Source organism: Pseudophryne corroboree, chromosome 3 (assembly GCF_028390025.1).
Source record: "Pseudophryne corroboree isolate aPseCor3 chromosome 3, aPseCor3.hap2, whole genome shotgun sequence".
Taxonomy (NCBI): domain Eukaryota; kingdom Metazoa; phylum Chordata; class Amphibia; order Anura; family Myobatrachidae; genus Pseudophryne; species Pseudophryne corroboree.
Window position 1 is genome coordinate 682,271,799 of NC_086446.1, and position 27,919 is coordinate 682,299,717.

The 27,919-nt window shown below is 45.9% G+C and overlaps 1 protein-coding gene across 4 annotated transcripts in view; it reads left to right on the forward strand.

Annotated features, from left to right (window-relative positions):
- CNNM2 (cyclin and CBS domain divalent metal cation transport mediator 2) overlaps positions 1-27,919 on the forward strand; it is a 246,673-nt gene that overhangs the window by 166,085 nt on the left and 52,669 nt on the right. For 2 of the 4 annotated variants that reach the window (XM_063961944.1, XM_063961946.1), the window contains exons 2-5: positions 8,227-8,370; positions 9,423-9,560; positions 10,334-10,503; positions 19,994-20,090. In XM_063961944.1, coding sequence (XP_063818014.1) covers positions 8,227-8,370; positions 9,423-9,560; positions 10,334-10,503; positions 19,994-20,090 — 549 coding nt within the window. The remainder of the gene's footprint in view (positions 1-8,226; positions 8,371-9,422; positions 9,561-10,333; positions 10,504-19,993; positions 20,091-27,919) is intronic. The other 2 variants (XM_063961945.1, XM_063961948.1) reach the window with 1 other exon arrangement.

Here is a 27,919-nt window from a genome sequence, read left to right on the forward strand (position 1 = left end):
AAGGCTGCCAGGTGGCAGCTCGCCTACAATTCTTCAGTCATATCTGGTCACGTTCGTACCAGGATCCCTGGGTCATAGATCTTATTTCCCAGGGCTACACACTGGAGTTCCAAAAGCTCACACCTCAAAGATTCTTCAAATCAGGCTTGCCAGTTTCACAAGAGGCAATTATTACTTTACAGCATGTTATCCAAAAACTGGTACAGACTCAGGTCATTGTTCCAGTTCCACCTCATCTGCTCAACAAGGGGTACTATTCCAACTTGTTCGTAGTACCGAAACCGGACGGTTTGGTAAGACTGATTCTGAACCTCAAGTCTTTGAACCCCTACTTACGAGTGTTCAAATTCAAGATGGAGTCTCTGAGGGTGGTAATCTTAGGTCTGGAGGAAGGGGAATTCCTAGTGTTTCTGGATATCGAGGATGCGTACCTTTACATTCCGATCTGGCTGCCTCATCAGGCTTATCTACGATATGCATTGCAGGACTGTCAGTACCAGTTCCGGGCCCTTCCATTTGGTCTCTCCACGGCACCAAGGGGGTTCACCGAGGTGATGGCAGAGATGATGTTTCTACTCCAAAACAGGGTGTGAACATAATTCCGTACCTGGACGATCTCCTGATAAAAGCACCATCCAGGGAAAGGTTGCTGGACAGCATTGGTCTCTCAACCAAACTCCTCCAGGATCACGAGTGGATTCTGAACCTTCCGAAATCTCACCTAGAGCCAACAAGGAGGCTCCCATTCCTGGAAATGATACTGGACACTGAGTCGCAGGAAGTGTTCCTTCCATTGGAGAAAGCATTGGTAATCCAGTCGATGGTCCGGGGTTGTCCTGAAGCCAACCCGGGTGTCGGTGCATCTGTGCATTCGCCTTCTGGGGAAAATGGTGGCCTCTTACGAGGATCTTCTATATGGAAGGTTTCACTCCTTCCAGTTTGTTCTGTTGGACAAATGGTCCGGATCGCATCTTCATGTGCACCAGAGGATCTGGCTGTCGCCAAAAGCCAGGGTCTCCCTTCTGTGGTGGCTACAGACTTCTCACCTCGTCGAGGGTCGGAGGCTCGGAGTTCTAAACTGGATTCTGTTAACCACAGACGCAAGCCTCAGAGGTTGGGGAGCAGGGGTGGGCTGTGCAGTTTCAAGGAAGATGGTCAAGGCAGGAAGTCGTCCTTCCAATCAACATTCTGGAACTCAGGGCCATATACAACGCCATTCTGCAGGCCTCACATCTTCAAGATTGGCCCATTCAGGTCCAGTCGGACAATGTGACGGCAGTGACATACATAAACCAACAAGGACACGACCTGCATCCGGGGGAGTGGGGCCTTCACCCGGAAGTGGAGATATCCACAAAACGACATGATGGCCTCACGTCTCAACAAAAAGCTCAAGCAGTATTGATCCAGGTCGAGAGACCCACAGGCAGTGGCGGTAGACGTCCTGATGACTCCATGGGTCTATCAGATGGTGAACGTGTTTCCTCCACTTCCTCTAATCCCAAGTAATCTAAAGAGAATAAAAAGGGAAAAGGTTCAAGCAATATTCATTGCTCCGGACTGGCCAAGAAGGGCCTGGTACGCAGACCTTCTGGAGATGCTCCTCGAAGATCCGTGGCCTCTACCTCTTCGCGAGGATCTTCTACAACAGGGCCCGTTCGTCTATAATGACTTACCGCGGCTACAATTGATGGCATGGAAGTTGAACGGCTGATTCTAGTCTGGAGAGGTATCCCTAACAAGGTTATCCCGACTATGATCCAAGCCAGGAGGGTGGTAACCTCTAAGCATTACCATCCTATTTGGAAGAAATAAGTCTCTTGGTGTGAGAGCAGAAATTATTCTGCAGTGGAATTTCATCTGGGACGTTTCCTGCTTTTTCTGCAGGCAGGCATGGATATGGGCCTGTGTCTGGGCTCCATAAAATTCCAGATTTCGGCCTTGCCCATTTTCTTAAAGAAACCATTTGCTTCTCTCCCTGAAGTCCAGATGTTCTTGAAAGGTGTTCTGAACATCCAACCTCCCTTTGTGCCTCACACGGCACCTTTGGATTTTAATGTGGTGCTGCAGTTCCTCCAATCAGACTGGTTTGAACCGTTACAGGAGGTGGACGTTTAATTTCATACGTGGAAGACCGTCACACTGTTGGCTTCAGCAAGACGTGTGTCGGAGCTTGGGGGCTTTGTCTCACAAAAGTCCCTATTTAATTTTCCATGAGGACAGAGCTGAACTCAGAACTCGTCGGCAAATTTCTTCCTACAGTGGTGTCCTCTTTTCTCATCAACCAGCCTATTGTGGTTCCGGTTGTCACCGACACCTCTGCTACTTCAAAGTCTTTTGGATGTTGTGAGGGCTTTGAAGGTGTATGTAAAGCGAACAGCTCGTCACAGAAAATCTGACGTGCTGTTTGTTCTTTATGATCCTAATAAAATTGGGTGTCCGGCTTCAAAACAGTCCATTGCACGATGGATAAGGCTTACTATTCAGCATGCTTATTCCATGGCAGGTTTGCTTTGTCCAAAATCTGTACAGGTCCACTCTACTAGGTCAGTGGGTTCTTCCTGGACTGCTTCCCGGGGTGTCTCTGCTTTACAGCTTTGCCGAGCAGCTACTTGGTCAGGTTCGAACATGTTTGCTAAGTTCTACAAGTTCGATACTTTGGCCTCTGAGGACCTTCAGTTTGGTCAATCAGTTCTGCAGGAACGTCAGCACTCTCCCACCCGGTTTAGGAGCTTTGGTACATCCCCATGGTACTAAATGGAACCCCAGTATCCTCTAGGACGTAAGAGAAAATAGGATTTTAATTACATACCGGTAAATCCTTTTCTCGTAGTCCGTAGAGCAGGCATTCCCAACCACGGTCCTCAAGGCACACCAACAGTGCAGGTTTTAGTGATATCCAGGCTGCAGCACAGATGGTTAAATCAAAATAACTGAGCTACTAATTAAGTCACCTGTGCTGAAGCCTGGATATCACTAAAACCTGCACTGTTAGTGTGCCTTGAGGACCGTGGTTGGGAATGCCTGCCGTAGAGGATACTGGGCGCCTGCCCGGTGCTTCGTTTTTCCTGCACTGTTACTTGGTTAAGTAATGTTGTTTCAGCCGTTGCTGTTCCTGTTTCAAGTTTGGTTAACTTGGCTTTCCTCTTGTGTGTGCTGGTTCAGAATCTCACCACTATATTTATCCATCCTTCTCTCAAAGTATGTCCGTCTCCTCGGGCACAGTTTCCTAGACTGAGTCTGGTAGGAGGGGCATAGAGGGAGGAGCCAGCCCACACTATCAAATTCTTAAAGTGCCCATGGCTCCTAGTAGACCCGTCTATACCCCATGGTACTAAATGGAACCCCAGTATCCTCTACAGATTACGAGAAAAGGATTTACCGGTAGGTAATTAAAATCCTATTATTGGCCAAAATTAATGATATACTAGAAACCAAAAGCATCCAAGTTTAGCTACAAATTGTGTTATTGTAGGTACCACACCCACCCATCTGCTCCCTTTTTTGCTAATACCCCTTTCATACCACACAAATAACTGGTATCGGCCCGGTATATTTCCGGGTCGATGCAGGTCACTGTGCGGCGTGAAAGGGGTCACTCCCGATTTCCCAGGTCACCTGACCCGGTATTTCAACCCAGGAATAAAGAAGGGTTATTACAGAGTCAGGTGCAGCGTGAACGGGTTGCCGGGTTGAAGGGACCCGGGACTCATTCACAGTATAGGCAGAGGCGGCGTGGAGATGATCTCATCTCCCAGTGCCGCCTCTGCCTATACTGTGGAGATGATCTCATCTCCCAGTGCCGCCCCTGCCTATACTGTGGAGATGATCTCATCTCCCAGTGCCGCCTCTGCCTATACTGTGGAGATGATCTCATCTCCCAGTGCTGCCTCTGCCTATACTGTGGAGATGATCTCATCTCCCAGTGCCGCCTCTGTTCCCACACCCTGATGGCAATCTGACCTGGCATATTGCCGGGTCGTGAAGCCAGTCTGAAAGGGTCCAATACCGGGTCACACCTGGGAAGGACCCGTTTCCAAATCCTGGGTGTGACCAGCATTGCGATATGAAAGCGGCATAACTTGTCTACAGATGTAATATTGAATGTGTTTCAAATTCTGGCTTATTGTAGTAATACCCCTTTCACACCGCACAAATAAACTGGTATTGACCCTCTATATTGCCGGGTCACTGACAAATTCCCGGTCGCCTGACCCGGTAATTCAACTCGGGAATAAAGAAGGGTTATTCCCGGGTTATTACCAGATCAGGTGCAGTGTGAACGGATTGGCGGTTCGATGCGACACAGGACCTGTTCACAGCAGAGGCGGCGTGGAGATTATTTCGTCTCCCAGCTCCGCCCCTGATGGCAACCCGGCCTGGCATATTGCCGGGTCGGAAAGCCAGTTTTAAGGGTCCAATTCTGGGTCGCACCTGGGAAGGACCCGTTTCCTATTCCCGGGTGTGACCCGGCATTGTGATGTGAAAGCGGAGTAACACTGCGTGTAGTTTAAGACAAACAGTGCAGTATTTCAATCTTGTGAGAATTTTTGTGTGATTGCCGTTTGTGCTAATATCTTGTAATACTGTTAAAATGATACAGTGGTTCCCCACCCTGACATTCCATAGCTTTCATAGCTACCCTGAGAAGACTGTTTAACAATACTCCCACATACAGTGTTGTATCATTGTTTTTACGAGGTTGGGGAAGAACAGTACAGTATAATTACTTTGTACTGATTTGCGTGATGTTTCATGGAAAGAAAGAGACACTATGTACAGTATGTGTGATTTTTATATATATATATATATATATATATATATATATACACATATACATACACACGCGCGCACACACACACACGTATAAAGATGCACTGCGTTTGTAGAAAAACACCAATGTGTTTGTTAAGCTTGATAAAAGGTGAAGCTGTGACAGAAAAGTTGCTGATACTTTTGGCTATGCTTTAAGCCTAATAAACAACACAATAGTGTTTTTCTACAAACATTGGAGTGCCATCTCTCTTTATACTATGACCTATCTGGCACACGTAGGGTGTGTGTGTGTGTGTATATATCTATCTATATATATATATCTATATATATATCTATATATATATATATATATATATATATATATCTCTCTCTCTCTCTCTCTATATATATATATATATATATATATATATATATATATATATATATAAAATCTATCTATATATATTCATAGTATATTTTCTCAGTCTAATTCACACATTTTTTTATGTATTTATTAATGGCACTCTTGCTAACTTACATATATATATTTTTTTTTCCCCTTTTACTATTTTGATATGTTCTTATATATGCTTTATCAAAAGTACATATCAAACTCCAGAAGTCTTTCCCAATAAATTGATGCTGTGGTTATTGACCCAATAATTAAACCCAGTTCCCTCCACTTTCCAGTCTTTTGGTGTTCGTTCGGTATGTAAAGTATGTCTGTGGATCTGCATTTAAGTTAGTAGCTCCAAGACAATCAGATTATAAAGTAGTTACTTCGGTGAGAATATAACTGGAGCGAAATGGAAACTTCATTTTAAGTCTAATATTAGACCCTGCTTTGGAAAATTCCTTTTAAATGATCACAAGCTGAGAATAGCTAAAGAATTCCAACTTTCAGCAAACAGCATTCACCAAGAATTTTTAACCACTTACGACAGACCATGGGAAAATTGTATTTATTAAGTTGCTTTCATTGTTTATATCAGCTGGAAAAAGATCTTCATTCCTGGCCTCATTTCTCTGTAGCACTATTTTAGCCATGCAAAGTATTTTTATCTCATTTTTGGGCAAATGTGTTATTTTAGTTTTCTTTACATGTTGGAAAATTCATGCTATTTTGGTGCAATGCCATAAATGGCAGGACTGCTCTGATGGAATGTGGGTGTTTAGGTTCTCGGCACTGCACTGGAGAAATCTTTTATCTTGTTTAAAGTCTTGGATCATTTGGCATGAATTACTTTTCCTTGGCCCTTAATGGTTTGCTCTGTGATGGTAATCATGGACTATCACTACCTTAGAGCAGGTAGCCGGTTTGTGAACGGAGTCAATAGTCAAGAGAATTCAGCCTATCTGTTCCCTAGTAAAGAGTAACATCATGAAGGTGCGTCATGACCAATATTCATGAGGCACTGGATCCTGCTGCATGCATAGTCTTCATTTCTGTTTCTGAGGCATTTGACTATATTGGGCTGAACCAATATTCTTGAAAATGCAGTCTACCAATTTACTGAGACCTTATGAAGTAATATGACATTAGACACTTAAGAATGATAATGCATACAGCACATGGAGGCATGCCATATCACTCCTTTAATTCAGGATACTTGTGAATTACACAGGTTCTGTGGCTGAATAAAACTAGGTGAAATGCAGGCTTGAAGTCAGCCAGCCACAGAACCTGCGTAATTCAAAGGTGTCCTGAATTAAAGGGATGATATGGCAAGTATAATAATACACCATGTATACAAGTGGTACCACAATTTATTAAACACTCATAAGACAATACAATATATAAAACACTGAATAACCGATTAAATCACAAATGTGGCAGCCTGACTGAATTCAGTCAGTAAACATTCATTACACCACTTTATAGCATGAAATCCCAGCCCAATTACATAGTGGTGTTAGTATAATTGGGACCTTGGGGGTGATTCGGATCTGATCGTAGATGTGCTAAATTTAGCACAACTACGTTTAGTTAGACATGTGGCTAGTCCGCCCCACATGTCAGGCCCTGCCCCCCCGCACGGGAGCGAAAGCGCTTTTGCAGACGCCGAGTAGCTCCCTGTGCACTGGCAGGCGGCTACCCGCCACGGCCCGCCCCTGCAACGGTCCAGACACGCCTGCGTTGTCTGGATCGCGCCCCACCAACGGTGTTCTAATGCTGTTGGCACACCCCTCCCCGTCCCGCGACTGCCTTTGCCTGTCAATCAGGCAGAGTTGATCGCAGTCTGATGTAGGCCCTTTATTCAGCATGGATCACAAAACTGCTAAAAAGCAGAAATTGCGATCGCATCACAATGCAATCGCATAACCATTTCAAATACTGGAACATTGAAGAGTTTTTTCCATGTGCGCTAGGCAAAGTTATCCACAATTCTGAGAACTCAACATGCTGGAAGTGGTCATCGCTGACATCAGAGACCCACCCGAAAAACGCCTTTACCACACCTGCGTTTTGACACCCACCCACAAAATGCCATGTTTCCTCCCCTAAATGCTGGCTTTCTGTCACTCAAAATGCGATTGCATCGAAGCACAATGTGTTTGTAGAATAATTTGCAAAACGCGATTGCACACGTGCAATGCGAACGCTGCACATACGCAGTTGTTCGATAATTCGCCAGATTGCATTTTCTCAATTTAGATATCCATCCTGAAATAAGGTCCTTGGACTGTAATTTCATGCTGTATATTGATGTAATGTCTGTTTATTGAGTGTTTAATAAATTGTGGTATCTTTTATATATTTTATGTACGTCTGATGTCATAAACAGACCACCTGTTGTCAGACATCGGACCACCTGTTGTCAGACATCGGACCACCTGTTGTCAGACATCGGACCACCTGTTGTCAGACATCGGACCACCTGTTGTCAGACATCGGACCACCTGTTGTCAGACATCGGACCACCTGTTGTCAGACATCGGACCACCTGTTGTCAGACATCGGACCACCTGTTGTCAGACATCGGACCACCTGTTGTCAGACATCGGACCACCTGTTGTCAGACATCGGACCACCTGTTGTCACGTAACTTACCCGTATATGATTATAGACATCCACAGAACATGACCTATTGGTGGTACTTGAGGATTGGGTTGAGTGTTTTATGGTGCTTCATACTTCAGTGATTGGAAGTACGCTTTTTCTTTAAGTAAGAATCCATTTCTCATTTTGAAGTCCTGCCTCATGAATATACTGTAGATCCGGTAGCGCCTTAGTGATTTCCCCTATCATAGTGAATTGACACCCTGCGTTGTGCCAATTATTTTAGAATGATAGCTTTTCTGGCCACCCAGAAAACACCTCTGTGCCCACACTCATGCATAGGAGTGTGTTCATCTATTACATCTCCACACTCATTATAACTGCTTTTTATTGATTTTTACTAGCCAAGCAGATACTTTCACCAAGTGTGTAAGGTGAGAAAAATCCTAATATGTTATTTCTCTCTGCAGGTAAATCCCACCTGGCAATAGTACAGAGGGTGAACAATGAAGGAGAAGGGGACCCGTTTTATGAGGTGCTCGGTATTGTCACCTTGGAAGATGTTATAGAAGAAATCATCAAATCTGAAATCTTAGACGAGACAGATTTATACAGTGAGTTAAAATAATGTTTAACTAGAAAGCAAGTGAAAAAAAAGCAAAGGTTTTATACAGTTTCAGCAACTTGATTACAGATGTAATATTAATAAACGTTCGCATTAATGCAAGCTGTATGAACAGTACATAATGATGTCATCATTTACTCTGTCATTGTTTCAATATTCTAGTTGTGTATTCGAATTCCCATGTCATCCATTTTGGTTGTGCTTCATGAGGTCACCACTTCATAAGGAAAACTTGTTTAATACTAAGAATACCCTACTATTGTTTATTAAATGATGGTTGAAGTCCCTTTTATAGTTTTGTGCCCCGTATGAAAGCACTCCTTTCATATAATCTCTATTCAGCAGCTAATCAATTCACTAGGAACTAGTGGCACCCTTAGCAAAGTCAGTGTCACGGGGAGATGTACTAAGCAGTGATAAATGTGGAGAAGTGAGCCAGTGGAGAAGTTGCCCACTGCACTTTTATGGTATAGTATGTGTACTCTTATAGTATGAAAATTATATATTGGGCACCTTCTCCACTGGGTCACTTCTCCACTTGTATCACTGCTTAGTACATCTTACCCTAGTACATTAATGGAGTAATATATGGAAGGGGGCCAGGTGTTGCAGACGTATGCCCTGTTTTGGCCTGACTCTGCTCGTGGTTATTGGGTGTATTCCATGAAGGTACTCCTGACATTGTACACGGTCCACACTCCCCCCTGCTAATCTAGGGACCCCGTGACCCCTGCAATAGCTGTGTCTGCATTGTCTGTATGTGTCTGTAAGTGCCCTGGTGATGTCACTGCGGCTAGCGATTCCATAAGATGCATATTCTTATTTTCAGATCAAAACACAGCTGCCTCATCTCTATATAGGAAACGCTGTAAATGACGGCTAATCAATAATAAGCAACAAGTCTTTCGCGTATTAGAAAACACTTAGAAAACCTAGATTGTTATCAATAGAACATCAACTTAAACTGGTTTTGTATGCCTAATGTGTTACTAGATCTGTGGATAGCAGCTTTTTCCATTTGTGTTTCTTGAAATCGAATAGCTGATAACAGGACGAAAAAGAAAATAACCCATCGAGAGAGGAAGCAAGATTTCTCCGCTTTTAAGCAAACCGACAGCGAGATGAAGGTTAAAATATCACCACAACTACTTCTGGCTATGCACCGTTTCCTGGCAACAGGCGAGTTCAGCTTATCACAGTGTGAGATTACTAACAACCTCAGCTCTGGCTCCTAACACTAGATAGGTGGAGAAAGGGTGGTGAAGCTTGGAGTCATTCCCAATATACCTTCTGTGCATACACGTGTGTTCACTTCCTATGTTTGGCTGAGGCACTCTTTCCTACACAAGGCCGAATAGTGTACAAGGTCAACACCTTTCCCATAGTAAATCTCTTTATCAGAGCGTTAAAGAATGGAGGTACTAACAAAGATTACCTGATAAATAAGTCTTTCTTGTCAAATTCCTATTTAAGTTGATTTTTTTTTTTTTTTTGTCCTCCATTTTCTACAAACAACAATTTGCACACCAGTCTGAAGTTAATTTTGGGAATGAACACCCCTCTTTCCCTCTTCCCCCACAAGCACTTTTGTGGGGACCCCTCCCACTGATCCCAGCTGTTTGCTCAGTTCATCCATGTGCCACAACGTACAATTACTGTCCCCCCTCTGTTCTCACTTGCAGTGAGTGAGCAAGTGAATGTGGGTATGAATCCATTGGAACCAATAGGTTCCATCCGTATGCCTGCTTACTTCCTATTACTAGTTAAGCTCTTCTAAAAGCATGAATTTTAACGCCAGTGGGTAACTTCCCTTGCACACTGTCTCTCTGATAAACCGGTTTCTAGAACTGCTAATGTGCTTCAGGTAGTATTATAATAAATGACTGACTTTGCAACTGTTTGTACTTGGGTGTGAAATACGTGTAATTAACTGTGCGGTATTTTCCCTGCAGAAGTGGATGCCTTTAGTCCTTCTCAGATGTCACAGAAGATTCTTCTGAGGCTGCTGAAACACCCCAATGTCATCCAGGAGCTAAAGTTTGATGACAGGAACAAAAAGTCTCCTGAATACTACCTCTACCAGCGAAATAAGCCAGTAGATTACTTTGTGCTGGTATTACAGGTCAGACTCCCTGCTATTACTTCACCAGATCATTATGTCAGGTTTTGGTTTGCTGTTAAAATTGTAACAGCCTAATAATACTGTATTTTAATAATTGACTGTTGTCTGCTTAATGCTTGCTGAAATCTATCAAATGATCTCATATGAGGTCTCAGTGTGTGACCTATATCCTGTTTTAACAAAAATGTTTATATTGTTTGAGTTACGTTTTCCCTGAGGGGTTATAATAGGCAGTACGCATAGCATAATGGTTAGCGTTACTGCCTCACAGCACTGAGGTCATGGGTTTGATTCCCACCATGGCCCTAACTATGTGGAGTTTGTATGTTCTCCCCCTGCTCGTTGGTTTTCTCCCTCAATCCAAAAATATACTAATAGGTTAATTGGCCCCTGACAAAAAAAAAAAAATGAAATAAAAAATTATCCCTTGTGTGTGCGTGGGGAGATTACACGCAAGAGATAATTTTGGGGAGTGGGGAGATTAGATGGGCCAAGTGGTTCTTATCTGTCGTAAATTTCTAGGTTTCTGTGTTTCTATCCTGTTATAATTGATGATTAGTAGTTTTTGCTAGTCATTCAGACCATTTATGTGAACTTTGCTAACTAGGCTGTTATGACTAGATACAGATGTGTCCACATACACTGTTGCTGCAGTCGTGCCACACATCCGTTCTCGGTGCGCCAGGTCCTGGGTGACCCGACTTCCGACTATCATCTTTTTCACTTTAAATGTTTATCTTAGTCACAATGAGAAGTGGCAAAACCACTTCGAGACTCTACTGGTCAGATTTATATGTGACACTTGTACATCTGAATCTGTATACGGAGTGCTACCATGCAGCGAATGCAGCCTTTTTCACATGATGTTCCGTTGTGCCTTGTATACCGATTCCCACTCAGTCGCACACAGCTATACAGGTGTCGCATATTAATTTAGTGCAGTCTTGTGAAGTGATTTTGGGGTATATTCAATTAGCAGCGATAACAGACTTTTCCCGCGAAACGCAATTACAGCCTATTCAATTTTCCTGGAAAATTTATCGGTGATCATTTTTTCACTAATTTCACTTCACCTACCCTGAAGCAGGTGAAAAGTTGGGAAAAGTCACTATTTTAAGGTAAAAATCTTTGGATATGGTACAAAACTCCTGGGACACCCCCCTTAATGACTAATTAGGCACGTTGAGGTTTTTAATTATTTCTCTGACGTCCTAGTGGATGCTGGGGACTCCGTAAGGACCATGGGGAATAGACGGCTCCGCAGGAGACTGGGCACATCTAAAGAAAGATTTAGGACTATCTGGTGTGCACTGGCTCCTCCCTCTATGACCCTCCTCCAAGCCTCAGTTAGATTTCTGTGCCTGGCTGAGCTGGATGCACACTAGGGCTCTCCTGAGCTCCTAGGAAGAAAGTGTTTGTTAGGTTTTTTATTTTCAGTGAGACCTGCTGGCAACAGGCTCACTGCATCGAGGGACTAAGGGGAGAAGAAGCGAACCTACCTAAGTGGTGGTAGCTTGGGCTTCTGAGGCTACTGGACACCATTAGCTCCAGAGGGATCGAACACAGGACCCGACCTCGTCGTCCGTTCCCGGAGCCGCGCCGCCGTCCCCCTTACAGAGCCAGAAGCAAGAAGGTGGTCCGGAAAATCGGCGGCTGAAGACTTCTGTCTTCTCCAAGGTAGCGCACAGCACTGCAGCTGTGCGCCATTGCTCCTCATGCACACCTCACACTCCGGTCACTGATGGGTGCAGGGCGCTGGGGGGGGGGGGCGCCCTGAGCAGCAATACTGACACCTTGGCTGGCAAAACTGGCACCATATATAGCCCCAGAGGCTATATAGGTGCTTTTTAACCCCTGCCAAAATCCATAAAAATGCGGGAGAAAGTCCGCGAAAAAGGGGCGGAGCTATCTCCTTCAGCACACTGGCGCCATTTTTCCCTCACAGCTCCGTTGGAGGGAAGCTCCCTGGCTCTCCCCTGCAGTCAATACACTACAGAAAGGGTTAAAAAGAGAGGGGGGGGCACAATTTAGGCGCAGTATACAATATATATAGGCAGCTATAAGGGAAAACACTCTTTATATGTGATATCCCTGTGATATATAGCGCCCTGGTGTGTGCTGGCATACTCTCCCTCTGTCTCCCCAAAGGGCTTTGTGGGGTCCTGTCCTCTGTCAGAGCATTCCCTGTGTGTATGCTGTGTGTCGGTACGGCTGTGTCGACATGTATGAGGAGGATAATGATGTGGAGGCGGAGCGAATGCCTGTAAATGTGATGTCACCCCCTGCGGGATCGACACCGGTGTGGTTGGACTTATGGAAGGATTACGTGAAAGTGTCAACTCCTTACACAAAAGGTCGACGACACAGAACAGCCGGCTACTCAGCTTGTGCCTGTTCCAGCGTCTCAAATGTCATGGGGGGCTCTAAAAACGCCCGCTACCTCAGATGGCAGAAACAGATGTCGACACGGATACCGACTCCAGTGTCGACGACGATGAGACTAGTGTACCCTCCAAATAGGTCCACCCGTTACATGATTGAGGCAATGAAAAATGTATTACACATTTATGATAATACCCCAGGTACCACATAAAAGGGTATTATGTTTGGTGACAGAAAACTACCAGTAGTTTTTCCTGCATCTGAGAAATTAAATGAGGTGTGTGAGGAAGCGTGGTCTTCCCCCGGTAAGAAATTGATAATTTCTAAACGGTTATTGGCAGCGTACCCTTTCCCGCCAGAGGATAGGTCACGTTGGGAAACACCCCATAGGGTAGATACAGCGCTTACGCGCTTATCAGAAAAGGTGGCACTACCGTCTCCGGATACGGCCGCCCTGAAGGAACCTGCTGATAAAAAGCAGGGGGTTACCCTGAAAGATATAGTCACACACTCGGGCATTATATTGCGACCAGCCATTGCTTCGGCATGGATGTGCAGTGCTCCCGCTGCGTGGTCAGATTCCCTGTCGGAAAATAACTATGGATAGGGACAATATTTTGCTGACAATAGAGCATATAAAAGACGTGGTCTTATACATGCGTGATGCACAGAGGGATATTTGCCGGCTGGCATCAAAAATAAGCGCTAGGTCCATTGCCGCCAGACGGGGGTTATGGACTCGGCAATGGTCAGGCGATGCCGACTCGAATCGGCACATGGAAGTTTTGCCCTATAAGGGGGTAAAACTGTTTGGGGATGGTCTTTCAGACCTCGTTTCCACAGCTACTGCTGGGAAATCGACTTTTTTGCCACAGGCTACCCCACAACAAAGGAAAGCACCGTATCATCCAGTACAGTCCTTTCGACCCCAGAAAAGCATGAGGGCTAGAGGCTCATCCTTTCTGCCGAGAGGCAAAGGTAGAGGAAAAAGCTGCAGCGCACAGCTAGTTCCCAAGAGCAGAAGTCCTCCCTGCGTCCGGTAAGTCCACAGCATGACGCTGGGGCTGCTCAGGCGGACCCGGGTACGGTGGGGGCCCGTCTCAGAAATTTCAGCGCCCAGTGGGCTCTCTCACATGGATCCCTGGGTCCTTCAAGTAGTATCTCAGGGGTACAGGCTGGAGTTCGAGACGTTCTTCCCCCCGCCGTTTCCTAAAATCTGCCTTACCGGCACCTCCCTCTGCCAGGGAGGCGGTGTTGGTGGCTATTCAACACTATAATCACAACAAGTGATTGTCAAGGTGCCCCTCCTTCAGCAAGGAAGGGGTTACTATTCCACAATGGCTGTGGTACCGAAACAGAACGGTTCGGTGAGACCCATCTTAAAATTAAAATACTTGAACTTTTATATCAGAAGATTCAAGTTCGAGATGGAATCGCTCAGGGCGGTTATTACGAGCCTGGACGAGGGGGATTACAGGGTCTCCCTGGACATCAAGGATGCGTACCTGCATGTCCCCATTTACCCTCCTCACCAGGAGTACCTCAGATGTGTGGTACAGGACTGTCACTATCAGTTCCAGACGCTGCCGTTGGAGTTGTCCACGGCACCGAAGGTCTTTACCAAGGTAACGGCCGAAATGATGATACTCCTTCGCAAGAAGGAAGTTTTTATTATCCCGTACTTGGACGATCTCCTGATAAAGGCGAGGTCCAAAGAACAGTTGGTAGTAGGGGTAGCACTCTCTCGGGAAGTGCTACAACAGCACGACTGGATTCTCAATATTCCAAAGTCACAGCTGGTCCCGACGACACGTCTTCTGTTCCTGGGAATGATTCTGGACACAGACCAGAAAAGAGTGTTTCTTCCAGTGGAAGCACACGAGTCCTGGAAAAAATGGTAGCTTCGTACGAAGCATAATTCCATTCGGAAGGTTCCACGCAAGGACGTTCCAGTGGGACCTGTGGGACAAATGGTCCGGGTCCCATCTACAGATACAACAGCGGATAACCCTGTCGGCAAGAAACAGGGTGTCGCTGCTGTGGTGGCTGCAGAGGGCTCATCTACTAGAGGGCCGCAGATTCGGAATACAGGACTGGGTCCTGGTGACCACGGAGGCCAGCCTTCGGGGCTGGGGTGCAGTCACACGGGGAAGAAATTTCCAAGGAGATTTCGCTTCACATAATTATTCTGGAGCTAAGGGCCATTTACAATGCCCTAAGGCAGTGGTTCCCAAACTTTTTTGAATCATGGTGGCCTAGAGTATCAGAATTTTTTTCACGGCACCCCTAGGGTAATAATTTCTTATTGAGAAATTTAGAAAGAAATATTAAATTAAATAGGTTGTGTTTATATGTCATCCTTAGGCTTAATTTTGTGGTGAGGGACAAGATGTGCTTCTGTTAGTCCCCATATTTTATGACGGACAGCCACCAGCACTAGTTTTGCCTTTTATATTGACCATAAATAATTTGAATTGGTCCTGGACCACCAATCCAAGGCACCCCTGCAAGTGTCCCGAGGCACCCCAGGGAGCCACGGCACACAGTTTGGGAACCACTGCCCTAAGCCAAGCAAGGCCCCTGCTTCAAAACCAGCCGGTACTGATCCATTCAGACAAAATCACGGCGGTCGCCCATGTAAACAGACAGGGCGGCACAAGAAGCAGGATGGCGATGGCAGAAGCCACATGGATTCTCCGATGGGCGACCTACACCCGGGAGAATGGGGACTTCTTCCAGAAGTTTTCCAAATGCGGGTAAACCGTTGGGAATGACCACGGGTGGACATGATGGCGTCCCGCCTCAACATAAAGTTGAAAAGATATTGCGCCAGGTCAAGGGACCCTCAGGCGATCGCTGTGGACGCTCTAGTGACACAGTGGGTGTACCAGTCGGTTTATGTGCTTCCTCCTCTACCTCTCATACCCAGGGTACTGAGAATAATAAGAATGCGAGGAGTGAAAACCATACTCATGGTTCCGGATTGGCCAAGAAGAGCTTGGTACCCGGAACTTCAAGAGATGCTGGCAGAGGACCCTTGGCCTCCGCCGCTCAGACAAGACCTGCTGCAGCAGGGACCCTGTCTGTTCCAAGACTTACCGCGGCTGCGTTTGACGGCATGGCGGTTGAACACCGGATCCTAAAGGAAAAGGGTATTCCGGAGGAAGTCATCCCTACCCTGATCAAAGCCAGGAAGGATGTCACCGCAAGACATTATTACCACATTTGGCGGAAATATGTTGCTTGGTGTGAGGCCATGAAGGCCCCGAAGGAGGAATTTCAACTGGGTCGATTCCTACACTTCCTGCAAGCAGGGGTGACGTTGGGCCTCAAATTGGGGTCCATCAAGGTCCAGATTTCGGCTCTGTCGATTTTCTTCCAGAAAGAACTGGCTTCACTGCCTGAAGTTCAGACTTTTGTCAAAGGAGTTCTGCATATTCAGCCTCCTTTTGTGCCCCCAGTGGCACCTTGGGATCTCAATGTGGTTTTGGCATTCCTGAAATCACATTGGTTCGAACCACTTAAGACTGTGGAATTAAAATATCTCACGTGGAAAGTGGTCATACTGTTGGCCCTGGCTTCGGCCAGGCGGGTTTTCAGATTTGGCGGCTTTGTCTTGAAAAAGCCCTTATCTGATTTTCCAGATGGATAGGGCAGAATTGAGGACTCGTCCTCAGTTTCTCCCGAAGGTGGTCTCAGCTTTTCACTTGAACCAACCTATTGTGGTGCCTGCGGCTACTAGGGACTTGGAGGATTCCAAGTTGCTGGACATAGTCAGGGCCCTGAAAATTTATGTTTCCAGGACGGCTGGAGTCAGAAAAACTGACTCGCTGTTTATCTTGTATGCACCCAACAAGCTGGGTGCTCCTGCTTCTAAGCAGTCTATTGCGCGCTGGATTTGTAGCACTATTCAGCTGGCGCATTCTGCGGTAGGATTACCGCAGCCTAAATCAATAAAAGCCCATTCCACAAGGAAGGTGGGCTCATCTTGGGTGGCTGCCCGAGGGGTCTCGGCTTTACAACTTTGCCGAGCAGCTACTTGGTCAGGGGCAAACACGTTTGCTAAATTCTACAAATTTGATTCCCTGGCTGAGGAGGACCTGGAGTTCTCTCATTCGGTGCTGCAGAGTCATCCGCACTCTCCCGCCCGTTTGGGAGCTTTGGTATAATCCCCATGGTCCTTAAGGAGTCCCCAGCATCCACTAGGACGTCCGAGAAAATAAGATTTTACTCACCGGTAAATCTATTTCTCGTAGTCCGTAGTGGATGCTGGGCGCCCAACCCAAGTGCGGATTGTCTGCAATACTTGTACATAGTTATTGTTACAAAAATCGGGTTTTGTTGTGAGCCATCTCTTCAGAGGCTCCAATTGTTATCATACTGTTAACCGGGGTTCCTATCACGTGTTATATGGTGTGATTGGTGTGGCTGGTATGAGTCTTACCCGGGATTCAAAATCCTTCCTTATTGTGTCAGCTCTTCCGGGCACAGTTCCTAACTGAGGCTTGGAGGAGGGTCATAGGGGGAGGAGCCAGTGCACACCAGATAGTCCTAAATCTTTCTTTAGATGTGCCCAGTCTCCTGCGGAGCCGTCTATTCCCCATGGTCCTTACGGAGTCCCCAGCATCCACTACGGACTACGAGAAATAGATTTACCGGTGAGTAAAATCTTATTTTTTAATTGGCCAATAATGACATGTCATTTTTGGGGTGAAAAAGTACAGAGTGATGGAAATTGGGGTTCAAGGTATGGGACAGGTATATTGGGGTGCTTTATGAGTGGGACGTGTGTTTTTAGGCTTGCAGATGGGAGTAATCGGTCAGTTTCAACTTTTTTTTTTAAAGTACCCTAAAATGACCCAAATATATACTTATACCCATTTTCATGTACCCCAAATTTAATGAGAGCATTTATTTTGCTCAAAAAACTTTATTTCTTATCATTTTTTTTGCATTTTTTTTAAAAATGCATATAACAGCCATTTCACACAATTTAAGTCCCCAAAAACTCTCTAATGTGATCTCTAATACACTTCTCTTCTGTTTTCCTATGTTAGTTTAGCATTTTTTGGGGTACAGGCTGATTTCCCCATTTTAACCTGCACTTTTCACTGCAAGAATTTTCAGGTGAAACCCGTTTGGAATTAAATAGGTCGAAAAACGCAGCGTTTTCGCGGCAATTTTCGCCCGATTACCGCGAAGAATTTTCGGGTGAAAAATTGCAGCGAATTTTCAGATAATTGAATACCCTAGTTTGTCGCATACAACTAAGACGCACATTCAAGCGTAGATGATGTAGCGCTGCTCCCTCGCGCTAGGTGTCTCGCGCTACTTAGCGTATTGAGGCTAGATGTATGAGAACACATCTGTAAATAATGGTCTAATATGCATTAATACATTTTACTTTTAGAGTATACGGACGTAACAGGAAATTGTCATGAATTATTGGGCTTTCAGTATAGATTTAGTGTACACAAAGAAGGCAGCCATGTTGTGGCCTGAGCCAATGTTCATAACAAACATGTGGGAGATGTATCAAGCTTCGGAGAGAGAGAGAAAGTGGAGAAGCTTATCATTTATCTGGTACAGTCTTGGTTTGAGCAACTTCTCTGCTGTATCTCTCCAAGGCTTGATACATCTCCCACTGTAGTCTGAGTGAACTGCCTGCTCCTGAATAAGGGATCAGTCACCTAAAGGATTCATAGGTTTTTATCTCATGAATATCTATTAAGGGGTGTATTCAATAGCTGTTGGAAGCTGCTGTCTTGTCGGAAAGACTGCAGCTTCCGACAGATTTTGGACGGAAGGGGTTCCGACCTATTCAAAAAGTGCAGTTGTTTTCCAACAAGTCGGGAATTCCCAACTTGTCGGAAAACACGTTGGTCAGCAGAATAGTCATGATCTGCGTGCTTCTGTCGGAAACGGGCCAATGCCGACAGGTTTTGGCCCCCTTTCCGACAATATCAGTCCGACTTTATAAAAAGTCGGATTGAGGTGAGGAGACGGGCAGCGGGCTGTGGGGAGCGGTGCTACGGGGAGCGGGGATGAGAGGTACCTTGACAGCTGTCCCCTGGCCAGGCACCTCTCCCTGCAGCGCAGCACTGGGCGGCCATGATGTGCGGCACCAGCAGCTCCCGTTCTCTCACACGGGGAGCTGGTGACAGCCGCACTGACACCGGCCAAATCAGACAGTCGGATTTGGCCACTCTCTATTGAGTAGGGGTTGTCGGATCCATTCCAACAAATGCATGTCGGAATGGATCCGACTCTTATTGAATATACCCCTTAAGCCTCCAAAATGTCAGATTTTTAGAACCGGTGAATTAATCACAATTGATTTTGTGGCTTTGTCTTTCCCTATTGCTCCAAAGCCTACAGACTGTATGAACGGATTTAGAGTTAGGAGGGTGGTGAGTCCAGCTCACTTCTAAATCACTGTGGTATTATAAAGCTGCACCCTATTGGTGTTCTACCCTCACGTGGATTTACTCCAAATGAGGCCCAGTATGTTATCTGAATTGTAAAGACATACTCTGTAGGACTCCCAGATCTAATAACATACAGATCAGCTCTTCCAAATTGAATGCAACATGTGGGAACATACTGTGACATCAACAGATGCTCTAGCAATGATTCTGACGCATATAAGTAGACCAAGCAGTACGCAAATGACCAAAATCAAAAGTGTTTTTTTTAACCGATTTATAAATTAAAAGAAACACTTTACACAGTCTGCTGCGTTTCCTTTTATATACCCACCCCATAAACTCTATAAAAAAAAAAAGTGAGTATGTATATGTGTGGTGTGTGTATGTATGTATATGTGTATGTATATATATATATATATATATATATATATATACATATGTGTATGTATGTGTGTGTGTGTATATATATATATATATATATATATATATATATATAAAATGTGTATATAATACACACGCACACACATAAATGTTGATTTATTGTAAATGTTTATTGGCAGCTAAGGTAGTGAAGCATTCATTTTGCTCTGTCTCCAGCACAGAATTCAGTGCTGTGTTACTTCTTAGCATGATGCCCCTACATCTCTGAGATGATGACCATAATCCATATTTATTTGCAGGGGAAAGTAGAAGTGGAAGCCGGGAAGGAAGGGATGAAATTCGAAGCCGGTGCCTTTTCCTACTACGGAGTGATGGCACTCACAGCGTCTCCAGGTAGTAAGTTTCTCTTTCATCTGGTGACCTAAATGTGCCGCATGTCTGCATGTAAGCAACCGGACAACTGCGACTTTTCACCTTCAGAAGGCTTTGTACAGTATGTCGCCAAATGCCCTCACACAAACTCTGGCTCAGCTGTTCCTCCACCCCTTGTTTGCTCAGAAACACACACACACACACACACACACACACACATATTTCTCTAACGTCCTAGTGGATGCTGGGGACTCCGTAAGGACCATGGGGAATAGACGGGCTCCGCAGGAGACATGGGCACTTTAAGAAAGAATTTAGATTCTGGTGTGCTCTGGCTCCTCCCTCTATGTCCCTCCTCCAGACCTCAGTTTGAATCTGTGCCCGGACGAGCTGGGTGCTGTTCAGTGAGCACTCCTGAGCTTGCTGTGAGAAAGTATTTTGTTAGGTTTTTTATTTTCAGGGAGCTCTGCTGGCAACAGACTCCCTGCATCGTGGGACAGAGGGGAGAGAAGCAGCCCTACTCTCTGAAGCTAGGTCCTGCTTCTTAGGCTACTGGACACCATTAGCTCCAGAGGGATCGTACACAGGATCTCACCCTCGTCGTCTGATCCCAGAGCCGCGCCGCCGTCCCCCTCGCAGAGCCGGAAGACAGATGCCGGGTGAGTATGAGAAGCAAGAAGACTTCGAAATCGGCGGCAGAAGACTCCGTTCTTCACTGAGGTAAACGCACAGCACTGCAGCTGTGCGCCATTGCTCCCACACACCTCACATACTCCGGTCACTGTAAGGGTGCAGGGCGCAGGGGGGGGCGCCCTGGGCAGCATATAGACCTCTTTTAGCAAAAGTACACATATATACAGTTGAGCACTGTATATATGTATGAGCCCCCGCCAAGAAAATGTATATTTAAGCGGGACAGAAGCCCGCCGTCGAGAGGGTGGGGCTTCTTCCTCAGCACTCACCTGCGCCATTTTTTCTCCACAGCTCCGCTGAGAGGAAGCTCCCCAGGCTCTCCCCTGCAGATACACGGTAGAAAAGGGTAAAAAGAGAGGGGGGGGGGGGCACATAATTAGGCGCAAAAATCAATATAAACAGCAGCTACTGAGTTAACATTAAGTTACTGTGTTATTCCTGGGTTTATAGCGCTGGGGTGTGTGCTGGCATACTCTCTCTCTGTCTCCCCAAAGGGCCTTGTGGGGGAATTGTCTTCAGATGAGCATTCCCTGTGTGTGTGATGTGTCGGTACGTGTGTGTCAACATGTCTGAGGTAAAAGGCTCCCCTAAGGAGGTGATGGAGCAAATGTGTGTGTGTGAGTGGTGTCTCCGTCGACAACGCCGACACCTGTTTGGATATGTGAAATTAAGTGCTAAGGAAAATTTATTGCACAAAAGATTAGAGAACAGACAGGGAATCTACCCATGTCTGTCCCTATGTCGCAGAGACCTTCAGAGTCTCTCAATGCACACTATCCAAAATAATAGACACTGATATCGACACGGAGTCTGACTCCAGTGTCGACTACGATAAAGCAAAGTTACAGCCAAAATGGCAGGAAAGTATTCAATATATGATTATTGTAATAAAAAATAAAAAAAATGTTTTGCATTTCACTGATGACTCATCTGTCCCTGACACAAGGGTACACATGTTTAAGGGGAAGAAAGCTGAGGTAAATTTCCCTCCTCTCATGAAGAAAAAGAGCGGGAATCTCCAGACAGGAGACTGCAGTTTCCCACAAAGAATTCTCAGGGAGTATCCTTTCCCTATTAGGGCCAGGATACGATGGGAATCTTCCCCTAGGGTGTCACGTTTGCCCAAAAGGTAGCGCTGACTTAACAGCTATCCTCAGGGATCCTGCAGATAGCATGCAGTAAAAGTACTTTGAAGTCCATTTACACACTTTCTGGTACACTACTCAGACCGGCGATTGTGTCGGCATGGGTTTATAGCGCTGTAGCAGCGTGGACAGATACCTTATCAGCAGAGATTGAGACCCTAGTATGTGTGTATATATATATAGATATATAGATATATATATATATATATATATATATATAAAAGATGCTGTCTTAGATATATATATAAAACATGCCCAAAGAGACATTAGTCTACTGGGTTCTAGAGTCAACGCTATGTCGATTTCTGCTTGACGTGTCCTGTGGAACATGCAATGGACAGGTGATGCCGACTTAAGAGGCATATGGAAGGTTTACCTTACAAGGCTGAGGATTGTGTGGAGAAGGGATCTCGGACCTGGTCTCCACAGCTATAGCTGGTAATTCTGATATTTTGCCTTATATTCCAGCACAGCCTAGGAAAGCACGACATTATCAAATGCAGTCCTTTCGATCACAAAGAAACAAGAAAGTCCGAGGTGCGTCCTTTCTTGCCAGAGGCAGGGGCAGAGGAAAGAAGCTGCACAACACAGCTAGTTCCCAGGAACAGAAGTCCTCCCCGGCCTCTACAAAATCCACTGCATGTCGCTGGGGCTCCACAGGCGGAGCTAGGCCCGGTGGGGGCACGTCTTCGAAATTTCAGCCACAAGTGGGTTCACTCCCTGTTGGATCCCTGGGCAATAGATATTGTGTCTCAGGGATACAAGCTGGACTTCGAGGAGATGCCCCCTCACCGACGGCCCTGCCGGCTTCCCCCCACGAGAGGGAAATAGTGTTAACTGCAATTCACAAATTGTATCTTCCACAGGTGGTGGTCAAGGTTCCCCTCCTTCAACAAAGAGGGGGTTATTATTCGACCATGTTGTAGTCCCGAAACCGGACGGTTCGGTCAGACCCATATTGAATTTAAAATCCCTGAACATATACTTGAAAAGGTTCAAGTTCAAGATGGAATCGCTGAGAGCGGTCGTCGCAAGCCTGGAAGGGGGGGATTTTATGGTGTCTCTGGACATAAAGGATGCATACCTTCATGTCCCCATTTATCCACCTCATCAGGCGTACCTCAGATTTGTGGTACAGGATTGTCATTACCAATTTCAGACGTTGCCGTTTGGTCTCTCCACGGCACCGAGAATATTTACCAAGGTAATGGCGGAAATGATGGTACTCCTGCGGAAGCAAGGGGTCGCAATTATCCCATAATTGGACGATCTCCTCATAAAAGCGGGATCAAGAGAGCAGTTGCTGATCAGCGTAGCACTTTCTCTGGAAGTGTAACGGCAACACGGCTGGATTCTAAATATTCCAAAGTTGCAGTTGGTTCCTACGGCTCGTCTGCCTTTCCTAGGCATGATTCTAGACACAGACCAGAAAAGGGTTTATCTCCCGATAGAGAGAGCTCAGGAGCTCATGACACTGGTCAGGAACCTATTAAAACCAAAACAGGTGTCAGTGCATCACTGCACTCGAGTCCTGGGAAGGATGGTGGCATCATACGAGGCCATTCCCTTCGGCAGGTTCCATGCGAGGACCTTTCAATGGGACTTACTGGACAAGTGGTCCGGATCACATCTTCAGATGCATCGGTTAATCACCCTATCCCCCAGGGCCAGGGTGTCTCTCCTGTGGTGGCTGCAGAATGCTCACCTTCTCGAGGGCCGCAGATTCGGCATTCAGGACTGGGTCCTGGTGACCACGGATGCAAACCTCCGAGAGTGGGGAGCAGTCACACAGGGAAGAAATTTCCAAGGTCTGTGGTCAAGTCAGGAGACTTGCCTTCACATCAACATCCTGGAACTAAGGGCCGTATACAACGCCTATGTCAAGCGGAGACCCTGCTTCGCGACCAACCGGTTCTGATTCAGTCAGACACCATCACCGCAGTGGCTCATGTAAACCGACAAGGCGGCACAAGGAGCAGGGTAGCGATGGCGGAAAATCACGTAAGCGCACTGTCAGCAGTGTTCATCCCGGGAGTGGACAACTGGGAAGCAGACTTCCTCAGCAGACACGACCTCCATCCGGGAGAGTGGGGACTTCATCAGGAAGTCTTTGCACAGATGAGGGCATCACGCCTCAACAAAAAAGCTACAGAGGTATTGCGCCAGGTCAAGAGACCCTCAGGCGATTGCTGTAGACGCCCTGGTGACACCGTGGGTGTTCCATTCGGTCTATGCATTTCCTCCTCTTCCTCTCATACCCAAGGTGCTGAGAATAATAAGAAAAAGAGGAGTGAGAACGATACTCATTGTTCCAGATTGGTCACGAAGGGCCGTGGCCTCTTCCTCTAAGACAGGACTTGTTGCAACAGGGGCCCTGTCTGTTCCAAGACTTACCGCGGCTGCGTTTGACGGCATGGCGGTTGAACGCCGGATCCTAGCAGAGAAAGGCATTCCGGATGAGGTCATTCCTACGCTGATTAAGGCTAGGAAGGACGTGACAGCTCAACATTATCACCGTATATGGTGAAAATATGTTGCTTGGTGTGAGGCCAGGAATGCCCCTACGGAGGAATTCCAGCTGGGCCGTTTCCTTCACTTCCTACAGTCAGGAGTGACTTTTGGCCTAAAATTGGGTTCCATTAAGGTCCAGATTACGGTCCTATCCATTTTTTTCAAAAAGAGCTGGCTTCTCTACCTGAAGTTCAGACGTTTGAAAAGGGAGTGCTGCATATTCAGCCCCCTTTTGTGCCTCCAGTGGCACCTTGGGATCTTAACGTGGTGTTGAGTTTCCTGAAATCCCACTGGTTTGAACCACTCAAAACGGTGGAATTGAAATCTCTCACGTGGAAGGTGGTCATGCTACTAGCCTTGGCTTCGGCTAGGCGTGTGTCAGAATTGGCGGCTTTGTCACATAAATACCCCTATCTGGTTTTCCATGCGGATAGAGCAGAATTGAGGACCCGTCCACAATTCCTGCCGAAAGTGGTTTCATCTTTTCATATAAACCAACCTATTGTGGTGCCTGTGGCTACTACTGACTTGGAGAATTCCGAGTTGCTTGATGTTATCAGGGCTTTGAAGGTTTATGTAGCCAGAACGGCTAGGGTCAGGAAAACAGAGTCTTTGTTTATCCTGTATGCTTCCAACAAGCTTGGTGCTCCTGCTTCAAAGCAAACTATTGCTCGCTGGATCTGTAACACGATTCATCAGGCTCATTCTGCGTCTGGATTGCCGCTGCCAAAATCAGTTAAGTCCCATTCCACTAGGAAGGTGGGCTCTTCTTGGGCGGCTGCCCGAGGGGTCTCGGCATTACAAAGTTCTATAAGTTTGATACCCTGGCTGAGGAGGACCTTGTGTTTGCTCAATCGGTGCTGCAGAGTCATCCGCACTCTCCCGCCCGTTTGGGAGCTTTGGTATAATCCCCATGGTCCTTACGGAGTCCCCAGCATCCACTAGGACGTTAGAGAAAATATGATTTTACTTACCGTTAAATCTATTTCTCGTGATGCTGGGCGCCCGTCTCAAGTGCGGACGATTTCTGCAATACTTGTATATAGTTATTGCTGCAATAAGGGTTATGTTATAGTTGCATCAGGGTTGAACTGATGCTCTGTTGTTGTTCATACTGTTGACTGGGTACGTTTATCACAAGTTATACGGTGTGATTGGTGTGGCTGGTATGCATCTTGCCCTGGATTACCAATATCCTTTCCTTGTACTGTCAGCTCTTCCGGGCACAGTTTCTCTAACTGAGGTCTGGAGGAGGGACATAGAGGGAGGAGCTAGAGCACACCAGAATCTAAATTCTTTCTTAAAGTGCCCATGTCTCCTGCGGAGCCCGTCTATTCCCCATGATCCTTACGTAGTCCCCAGCATCCACTACGGACTACGAGAAATAGATTTACCGGTAAGTAAAATCTTATTATATATATATATATATATATATATATATATATATATATATATATATTAACCGCCTGCATACCTAATCATGAAACCCCCTCCTGTGTTTTCCCATATAAGTCTCAAGGGCTGTATGAGAAAATGAAATCCTCTGAGCAGTTAATTTGTTTTATACTTGTGCTTTGAAGTTTTCCGCAGGTGTTCTCTGACTGACTAGTCTCTCCTCTGTGGCTGTTACAATACCTGTATGGGGTGGTTTGTGGCAGTATTTGTAAAGTATAGCCACTGTAAATGTCACCCTAGCCCCTTCCTCTGTGCACCACTCAGACAATGGCCTCGGGTTCACTACGATATGCCGGCGGTCGGGCTCCCGGCGACCAGCATACCGGCGCCGGGAGCCCGACCGCCGGCTTACCGACAGTGTGGCGAGCGCAAATGAGCCCCTTGCGGGCTCACTGCGCTCGCCACGCTACGGGCACGGTGGCGCGCTATTTTATTCTCCCTCCAGGGGGGTCGTGGACCCCCACAAGGGAGAATAAGTGTCTGTATGCTGGTCGCCGGGAGCCCGACCGCCGGCATACTGAAGACCACCCAATGGCCTCATATATATCACACCCCAAACAGCTATTAACTTCCTGCCCTACTTGACTGACTGGGCCAAGCTGAGCTGACATATACTAATACTTACTGTGGGAAGCTACAGAGCTGCTACAACAAAAATAAATGTATAAAATATATATAATGCTTTTTTTCCCCTTTTTTAAACTACTAACCTGGATAACTGCTTCGGTTTACTTCAGAGGAATGGAACAACCTCATGTCACACAGTTGAAACCCCCGTTTAGATATGCCACATAAACCACACTGATGTATTCACAATGGAGCAATTCATATTTAAAATGTGTCCATTTACCATTATACCCACTTTCAGGGGGAAATGTGGCATCTCCGAGATGCAGGCCAGTCTGCCTGATGTGTTTAAAGTGGCAATAATTTAAAAGGCAAAATACACCTGGTTTGGTCTTTTAAATTATTGCCACTTAAAAACATCGGGCAGACTCACTGTAATTTAACTGATGCCTGCACAGGGGCTGCTGCGTAAAGTACCATAATGCAATTTTGATAATGTTGGGTATTTTAAAGAGTTCACTACGATATGCCGGCGGTCGGGCTCCCGGCGACCAGCATACCGGCGCCGGGAGCCCGACCGCCGGCATACCGACAGCGTGGCAAGCGCAAATGCGCCCCTTGCGGGCACGCTACGCGCGCCACGCTATTTTATTCTCCCTCCAGGGGGGTCGTGGACCCCCACGAGGGAAAATAAGTGTCGGGATCCTGGCGCCGGTATACTGTGCGCCGGGATCCCGTCATTCGGCATACTGAAGACCACCTATTATAAATTATAGCCATTAGCAGATTTTCTCTGTGCCAGTTTATTTGATGAGTCATTTCAATATGCGATTATGAATCCAGTTATACTGTATAAGACACATGGCAAAATGGATGTATGTCTTTGTTATTACAATTTGTTATAGAGATAAGTATGGGAATCACATCAAGTTTAAATGAATTACATCTCTGTGTTTTTAATTGCTGGCACCAATCTCAAGTGAGCCCTCTAAAATCCCCTTTACTTATTTGGTACTGTATGTAATGGCATAAGGCTTTCATCTATATTCCCCAAAGACATAAAATCCCCATAATACATAAACAAGCCTCACATTACTTCAGGTGTATAACACGATAAAAATGAATTGGTCACGGCTTCTTTTTCATGCCTTCAAGCAGTGGTGTTGGTAGTAACATTTTAAAGGAAGATTTCAGTGACATCTTGTGGCCAAACATATATATTGACACTTTGGACGGCAGTGTTTCATGACCTTTCCATAGCCGAAATAAGAAATGGGCACAGGAAAGAATAAAACAGGACCCCTTGCTGTTCAATTGGATTAAAAATAAAAACGTACAAATGATTAAGATAAGTTCTTAAATTGATAAAACAATGTTGCAGAACACTACAATTGTTTAATAGCTATCAAATTCCCAAGAACAATTCTAAATAACAATATCGAATTAACAATGGAACATTGTTAATGTTGCTGATCCAGGGAG